Source organism: Macadamia integrifolia, chromosome 6, assembly GCF_013358625.1.
Source record: "Macadamia integrifolia cultivar HAES 741 chromosome 6, SCU_Mint_v3, whole genome shotgun sequence".
Classification (NCBI taxonomy): Eukaryota; Viridiplantae; Streptophyta; class Magnoliopsida; order Proteales; family Proteaceae; genus Macadamia; species Macadamia integrifolia.
The window spans coordinates 9508413-9517533 of NC_056562.1; the positions used below are offsets into that span (position 1 = coordinate 9508413).

The window sequence follows — 9121 nt, forward strand, 5'->3', positions numbered from 1 at the left end:
TTGGAAATGAAATAGGGAAGTCATGCACAGTGGATCCACCATCTTATGTCCAAGAGCAAACGTAAAGTAAAAGTAAAATATTTACCCTACCTTTTTGTTTCCCGGACATTTTTACATTGATACAAAAGAAACCAAAGTTTGTTCATCCATAAAAAGAACAAATACACACTGACAAGGAAAGCTTTTTGAATACTTTTGCATCCTAGACCTCAAGGCTGCAAACCCATTTTCTCCATATATTTGATTAGAAAGTGAGGAGAAACCAAGTCTAAAGAAAGATTCTATCCTTTCCATATTTCTCAACATAGTCTCTGGTGAGCCAGCATCCACAGAATAAGAGGAAAGCGAAAAGGAAAATCTGCCATAAATGAGTCTACAAAACCATCTTCTTTACCAAACCTAACTCAAATCCTTCTTTTTTTTTTTTTTTTTTGGGTAGAACTCAAATCCTATTCTTTCCTACTTTCTTTAATGAAGGGAGCTTGTGGATGCTAATAACGAGTGTGCTCTTTTCTATGACATATCGCATCTCACTCAAACTTGCCCTCCACCTCACATTAGTGTTGCGTTTGGTATGCATTTTTAGGATGCATTCTAGGTGATAATGCAGTCCCACATGTCATACCAAATAGTCTTAATTTGGAGAAGTCTGTTCTATGATTTCATATGCTTTCAAAATATAGCTATATAGTTCATTCTTTTTATTTATTTTTGGCAGGAGTTCATTCTTTTTAACCTAGCTTAGATGGGTTGCGGGACCCACAGAATGTTGATTATTCCTTTTACTACAAAAGTGGTGGGCCCTGCCCACACACTTTTTGGATTTAATGATGAATAGATGAGCAACAGTAAGAAGCTTTTCTTCTTTCATGTCACCTCCATTTCCATTCGTTTCCTTTAATAGCCACATGACTAATACCAACTCTCCTTTAACAAGTCAGTTTCATATTCCCTCCGTTACATGATATAAGTATTGGTATTAGGTTCCTTGAGAAATTTCTGCAAAGTTTTATGGCATTATTGAGGGAATGAGAGGTTAAATGGGATCACATGCAAAGCTCAAGCTCAAGCACATGGTTGCATGAGACAGTCATTGATGTTGCAACCAGCAAACCCCTGAGGCTGCCAGACTCATTGTCTCTAAGCTAAACCATAAGACAGGCTGTGAACTATTTGTGGCTGTAAATGTCGAGAGCTTGATGCTGAGAACGCTTGGCCTGTCGGGCACTGCAGGTGTTCAAGGCCCTTGAATGACAAGCAGAGTTGCCTACTGAATGGGCTTGTCTTGGTCATACCTTAACATTTTTTTTAAGTAGAACTAATTAACTTGGTTTATTCTTCTGTTCCTGGAGGAATATGGTTTAATGAAGGATTAGAATCAGTGGAATCATTTGATTCAAATTGGAATCGGGTTAGACAATCCCATTTCCAATTAATGCCGATTTTTGCCATCTATTTAGAAATAATCCATGAATACACTTTGATCTTTATTTTTCAATTAATCATTAAAATAGATAAAAACCTAAGAAACTTACTTTTTGTAGTAAGATCAATAAGTTTATTGAGTCATCCACAAATCCTAGATCTGTGAAAATCTTTGTTTCTTCTAAATCCTAATATTTAGGATTCTATTGATTTTGGACTAAATCGAAATCGATGGAGACTGATCTCGTGTCCAATTCTAGGTTATTTAACCTTGTAGGTTGGGGATGGGGATGGGGATTAGGAATCTGTTCTGAATTTAAACTCATTTGTGATTTAGTTTCGACACAGTGCTCTCAAGTTGACTTATCATAAATAATGACATTAATCTCATTGATTAGTATGTATAAAACTTACTTTCACTCAATCATATAGAAGGAAAATATAATAAAATTTGTGTGGCTAAAGTTAAGGAATAAGGACCTACTAATCTCCCATCAATCATATGAGTTGATGCCATTTTAGGGTCGTTGAAGATCTAGAGTTTTGATTCATCCTAGTTCAAAAAATTAATTTTAAAAATGAAGAATCGAAGGATTGCTGCATGGCATGTTCTTGGAAGCAAGAGTAGCCCAATCATGACAATTAGCATCTTTCTAGTTTACGGGCATAATAGGGTTTCCAAAAGCAGAATCATTTCTCAAACCAAGAAGCTTAGTTCTGCTTCCACTTTCCTCTCAACCGCATCATATCAAAAAAGTAGACACAAAAGAAAGGCTTTGTCTAAGTCAGCGGCGCAATAATTCTGTCCCATGTTCAATGTCACCTTGTCACTTCTCTGGGATTCATGGCCTATCAATGAAATAGAAGAATAATTGAAGAACTGAGGGATTAGATCTATGATGTATAGTTGGGTGATGTGTTTTAAAAGGTATTTAAGGAAGCATTGGTTCCGAACCCAAAAAAAAAAATCATTGGTAGAAAGTCTTCAAAGATCAAGGAACCAGCACAACGGTTAGTTTATTCCATTGTGACTTAATGGTCGTAGATTTGCATCGGGAAACAGTCTCTCTCAAAATAGGGGTAAGACTGCATATATTATGATCCACAGTGACGGGTGGACCCTTTTATTGGTAGAAAGTCTTCAAAAGTGGTTCCTGACCAAGGATTAAAATCTCTGGTTTCAGAGTTGGGCCCTATCTGATACCACTAATCTCAATCTGGGTTGGCCCAATCCAACCCATTACAGGTTGATCTTTGTGGGACTATTGGTGATACCGGTGCCCAGCAGATCCCGTGCCGGATTGCCTGATCCCATGATTAAAACACTGGAGAAGTTTCTGGCCGGATTTGTACCGGCCTGTATTGTGGGCCAACCACTATCTTCCCCCGGGTTCTAGAAAACAGTGGATTGCGTCATACGTTGGTCGGTGCAGTGGTTGGACTAGTACTGTTTATAACCTGTCAGCGTCTCCATCCCAGCTCTCCCCTTCCAACCCACGCTTGGATGTGGATGTGATTGAAATATTGAAGGCACTGTGCATCCCTTGGAGTCTTGACCCTGCCTTCTATCCCAAGTTCCCAACTTCAAGCTCATCTTGAGGCAGTGGGGTATGTTTGGTGATTGCGATGTCTCATCTAGAGCTGATTTCGGGCTGATTGGCTACAGGTACATACTAGGCCCATCAATCTTTCCAGCGATTTAATGGGCTCAAAATTTTCATGTGCAACTATAGCCCATTTACAACAAACAGGTTTAGGGAGGGTTGATGAGAAAGAGTTGTCAGTAAAAAAAAATCAAGGTGTGAGGGCCTAGGGGGGAGAGAGAGAGAGAGAGAGTGATGGGTTTTTTCTCCAATAATTTCAGTAAAAGAGAACAAAGGGTTTGTAATGCTTAAAGAAACTTACTAAAGGAAAGGAAAGGAAAGACCTTTTCTAGTTATTACAAAACTTTGATATAAGCATTGATTAAACAATGCAGCTTTCCTAAGTGAATGAGACCAAAGAAGGTGTCTTATCTAGGATGGCCCATCTAGCCCACCTGAACTACCTTACCCAACATGCCAAACTAGGCCCACCATGCATGTGATAGATTTGGGCCTCTTGGGCAGGAAAACTGACCTAATTATTAAACACTGTAGGATAAAAATTCACAAACTATAGCAGCATAAAGGGGTCTCAAAGGACCAGTTCAGTCGAGATGAACTGGTTTTGGATTGATAATGGGTGAACCAAAGCCGGCTCGGTTTTGAATTTTTTTGGTTTCATCTTATCGGTATGTTATTGGTTTGATATTGGGCTCGGTCTGGTTCGATTTTATTTTACCATGTATATCTGAAGGAAAGCTGAAGGGGTTTGCTGGTCGACGGACCATGGAAATTTAGGGGTAAAATAGGAAGGAAGAACAAGGAAGGGAGGGTATTATCGATTCATCCTCTTTCAAATAGGGGGAGAAATATTCGGTATCCGTGGTCTGGGGCATGTCAGTTAGCTCGTCTAGGAAGTTTTTTTTTTTTTTTTTAATCAGTTTTGATCTGGTTTTCACCAGTTTCATGATACCCCAATGAAGCCAGCCCAATATGGAAGTGGTTCGGTTTGGGTTTGTCCAATCAGGTTCGGCCAGTTCGACAAGTTCAATAAGGGTTTGATACCCCTATTAGCATATAACGCAAGAACAATACTTAGAGATATTTTTTCCTTGGAAAATGAGATAATAGAGTGAGGCTCAATAGCTAAACCATATTATCAAATGCATTTAAGATTAATGTTTTCCAATTAATTGAATCTAATGACCTTTCCAAACTTATGCTATTATGGTCTATTTCATCAATTCATATAGAAACAAAAGATTAACAATTTGTGGCAATTCCATGGTTCTACAGTCTCTTCTGTGGACCATGAGACTATCCCAATACGACAAGTCCTTACCTGAATAGTCTATTCTATCAATTTATAGAGAAAAGGATTAATAAGAACTTGGTTGTTTCAAGAGTTTCATGGCCTTTGCTTTGGACCTTTTGGGTCTATTTCATTACAACACTTTAATCTTTGCACTGCCAGCGTAACTGCCACGTGTAAAGTTTTGTTTACACACGATTTCTGGCTCTGTTCTGTTTGACAGCGAATGTGATAATATCTATCTATAAACTAAAATAGATGGCTTTGGCTGAGAGTAGGGGTGTCAAAAGTTGGCCCGCGTTGGTAGGTCCAACCTTAATTGATCAGTTAAAGCTCCAGACTGGTCTGATCGATAATTAAATGTGCCGAACTCAAGAATCACCGATTAATAATCAGACGTTCTCAGAGGAAGATAGTGGCCCGACAGTCTTCGGACCAATAACGGACCATTTATAGCCCTATTAGCCCATCAAGCACATTTATGGCCCTTTTAGTCGATTAGCCCGATTATACCTTCATTACCTTGAGCCCAATTATGGATGGGTAACAAAATGAATAAAAATGTGTCCATACTTTGGCCTATGAGGGTTTATTACCTATATGGGCGAATACTGATTAGGCCTGACTGAAACTCCCGGCTGACACCCCCAGCTGTGAATACAAGCACCTGGGCTGGGTTATTAAATGGCATGAGCTTCATGGAATGTCCACTTGAGGCCTATCAAGTCCATTATGGTGGTTGGGCCGAAAATTTCCCTACTTGAGGGTTCAGTTTCAAGTACGGCCGAGACAGTCTGAGATATACTGAAATTGAGCCGACTGTTTACTAAAGTTCCGATTTCAATTTTTGGAAACTTATTTTTGCATGAATAGGCTGGTCTTGGCCAAATTGATTAACAACATAAGCAAATCGATTATGGACCCACCTGAAGTCAAACCGGTTATAGACTGATTAATTGATTGATTAGCCAAAATATAGACAGAATTTGGTTTAACCGACCAATAAGCCAAGAGTGGTAACGAATTGATAGATTAATAACCGGTCTCGATCTTGGTTTTGAGAATCGATTACATTAACGGTGGGTTTGAGTCTTTGTACCTCAGAATGATTGAAACGGACCGGAACCGGTTGGTTCAGACCCCTATGATATATCATAAAATTCTTCTCCTATATCTTAAAAGTGGGCATATTCTTTAAAACCCATTAAAATATGGCCCATTAGGCACAAGAGCTAATGTTACGGTCTGGTGTTAATGGACATCGTAATTCCTTACTCGACGATGGACGGCAGGGATTCGGTGACAACAGCCGAATCTTCTTCCCTAGCTGGGGCCCAGCCGAGCTGATCTGTCGACCTTGTATTAGAAGGAAAACCTTTCTTCTTTCCTCCATGATTTACCGGTTGATACATATTGGTTTCGTATTAACATTGGTTGTGATCAATACCGGATGTGCTCATGGCGTTTTGGATCGGGATCCTCTCTCGAGCGTTACCCATCCAGATTGGCCTATAGTTACTTAGACGATTGACATATGTTTAAGCGTTGATCTAACGGTTCTCAACGTGGCACCTATGTTTTGGTTTTAAATTGATAAGTATAAGTTTTAAATTGGCCTAAAATGCAAAGCAAAACATCTTTTTGGCCGATAAATATCACGATACCAATGATATGAATGAATTGCGACGTTGATCAATATTGATATAAATAGACTGATACGATCAAATACCATCAGGGATGTGGTTATCGGTTATATAGGCATCAACAAAGATTCGGATTAACTCATATCAGCCAGGATAGGTCAATTTTATCTTTACCTTTCATTTAAAAAAAAAAAAAAGGCTTTATCATGATTTTACCTCTATTCCATTACCGATACTTATTCCAGGATCGGTCAGTATCAGCCGATACTGATACAATCTGGCCGATCCAATGCGCAGAACCCTGGAGGCCTGGATACCATACCTAAAACCGACGGTTTCATAACCATGGTTTATATTTGATTGATAGAGAGCTGCCCTCTCTTTTAAAAAATCTTGGGTTGGGAAATGCATTTGAGTCGAATTTGGGTGCATTTCATTTGAGTGTATGTATTTCGTAACCCCAGAGTCAATTTCGAACCTTACATCTAACCCTAGTTAGTTTTATTTAAGGAGAAAGAGAGAGTAGCCAGCGGCTTGTGAACTGGTTCTCTGTGTCTTTCTCTTTCTCTTTCTCACTCATTTCTTCTGTAGATGAACAATCAAAGAATTTAGCTTTTGAAATTTGCTGCGTATAGATTAGATTGATGGAGAAAAGATGAGGTGGAGAGGGAGAGAGAAAGGGTTTTCATAACCTTTTCTTGATTGGGTTGCTCAAGCTTGAGCTTGGCTTGCTTTTTTGCTCTGGGGGGTCTTTTCTTCTTTTCTTTTCCTTCTGGTTTTGATGGGTTCAGAAGGGGAAGTAATGAGTAATGATACAAACGAGCAAGGCCAAAAAGATCAGTGCTTGTTCAAAGCTTCAGTTTCTACAAAGTTTGAGCCATCCAGGTCTTTTTTAAGGCGTGGGAGTAGTCACTCTTCCGTGGCTTTTAAGTGAGCTTTTTTCAGTTTCAGAACCCTTCAAGCTTAAGAAATTGTGTTTCACAGTTGACAAAGACAAATCGCTCTGATCTGATACGTAAAGATAAATTTCTCTGGTCTAATACGTTTTTTGTTTCGGATTCTTCCTTTAATTCCTTTCAATCATGAAGAGGCTAGCTAGCTCAGATTCATTGGGTGCTATGATCTCCGTCTGCCCATTCACAGGTAAAACATGTAGATCCAAATCATAATAAAGGCAAAGGGGTTTTAATGGTAGCTTTTAGATTTCAGAGATACCATCCTTCCCTGGTTTTTTTTTCTTTCTTTCTGGGTATAGTTAATGTTGATTAAAATTTTGATTTAGTCTTCTTTTAATGCTTTTGATCTTGTGGTCCTTGATGGGTTTCAGCTTTTGTTGTTGTTGTTGGATCTGAGCTAACTTGGTTTTCTGTCTGGTTCCAGAGGAGAAAGACAACTCCCATGTTTACCGGAGAGGGTTTCAGTCTATGCTGGAGGGCTTCGATGAAGAAGATTGTGTTGAAGAATCTGGTCAGATCTCAGAGAAGAAGAGGAGATTAAGCGTAGACCAAGTGAAGGCCTTGGAGAGGAATTTTGAGGTCGAGAACAAGCTTGAACCAGAGAGGAAAGTGAAGCTAGCCCAGGAGCTTGGCTTGCAACCTCGACAAGTGGCTGTTTGGTTTCAGAATCGTCGAGCAAGGTGGAAGACCAAGCAATTGGAGAGAGATTATGGCGTTTTGAAAGCTAATTATGAATCTCTGAAGCTCAATTTCGATTCTATCCAACAAGACAAAGAATCTCTACTTGCAGAGGTAATTCAATTTTAAATTCAACGAAGTGAAAAGAGACTCTTGTGAGTGTTCTTAGTTAAAAAACTTAAACTTGGAATGTGGGTTTTGCAGATCAAGGAGTTGAAATCGAAGCTCGAAGGAGATAACGCAGAGAGCAATGTCTTGGCAGCTAAAGAAGAGATCTTGATTTCCGAATCTGTCGATAACAAAGTTACTGAACAACAGAGTCAGATCTCTGCCGCTGCTACCGAGCTCGGGGGATCTGAGACGGCTGAACTGAACCAAGATTGTTGCAACAATACTAATGGATCTTCTGACAGCGATTCAAGTGCGATCTTAAACGAAGACAACAGCCCAAATGCGGCAATTTCATCATCTGGGGTCTTTCAGCAACATCAGTTGATGATGTCTCCGGCTTCGAGTTCTCTGAGATTCAACAACTCTTCAAGATCTTCTCCGTCACCCACTTCCCTTAATTCCTTTCAGTTCTCGACTGCCCAGAAAACATCGTACCAACCCCACCAGTTCGTGAAGATGGAAGAACACAATTTCTTCAGTGCTGAGGATCACTGCAATTTCTTCTCTGATGAACAAGCTCCTACCCTTCCATGGTACTGCCCTGATCAGTGGAGCTAAAGTAAAACCCAGATCAGGAAAGAACCCAAAAAAAAAAAAAAGATGAACAACACGTGCATGAAGAATCTAAGTCTGGAACAGAAAATTCTGTAAGAATTTTGTAAAATGGAACTGTATTTAACTTCATTGTAGTCCATTGTACAAAAGAAGTTGCAGCAGAAGGAAGCAAGAGAAGAGAAGCTCGATCGATGAGGAGAGAATAGGTCCAAGGTCACCATGAATAAGACAACCAGATTTAAAAAGGAAGGCAAGAAAAAAGGAAGACTTGCAGAGAGCTAGAGAGAGAAGAAGAGAAATAGAGCATGAGTATTCACGTGGGTTCCAGAAGGGTGAGAGTGTAGTGACGTACTGGGTAGTCTCTGGTTTAATCTGATTTCTTTCTCAGTGAAAAATTGGCGGGAATCATTAGTATTGTTAATTCGTTATTAATCTTTCATGTAAAAAAATAATGGGATAATCTGAACGGGTTGGGAAAAGGAAAATGGTCACCGTGCGTGTAGTGTAGGGAGTAATTGCAGAATAATATTATGACTTATCAATTTCTCGCTTTTTCTCTCCTTTCTCAAGAAAATCATGTATCGTAAAAAAAAATAAAAAAATTTCCACAAGAAATGATTAGAAGAAAAGGTGATCATGTTGCACGAGTGTAGTTCTGTCTGGTGTTATCGTACGATTAAGAGTATTATAATCCAACGTTCACTGTGTGAGGGAGCAAGGGAGGATATCTACCTGAGATGTATGCTATCGTAACACTTAGAATAGAAAATAAAAAGAAAAGGACAAATTTCGAAAGGC

At 39.3% G+C, this 9121-nt stretch overlaps 1 protein-coding gene across 1 annotated transcript; it reads left to right on the top strand.

Moving 5' to 3' along the window:
• Positions 1 to 6492: 6492 nt before the first annotated feature.
• On the top strand, positions 6493 to 8865 carry LOC122082411 (homeobox-leucine zipper protein ATHB-6-like). Its single transcript, XM_042649951.1, has 3 exons — positions 6493 to 7106; positions 7344 to 7711; positions 7802 to 8865. Exons 1-3 carry the CDS (start codon positions 7046 to 7048, stop codon positions 8324 to 8326), a joined length of 954 nt encoding a protein of 317 aa, XP_042505885.1. The 5' UTR covers positions 6493 to 7045; the 3' UTR covers positions 8327 to 8865.
• The last annotated feature ends 256 nt before the right edge of the window (positions 8866 to 9121 follow it).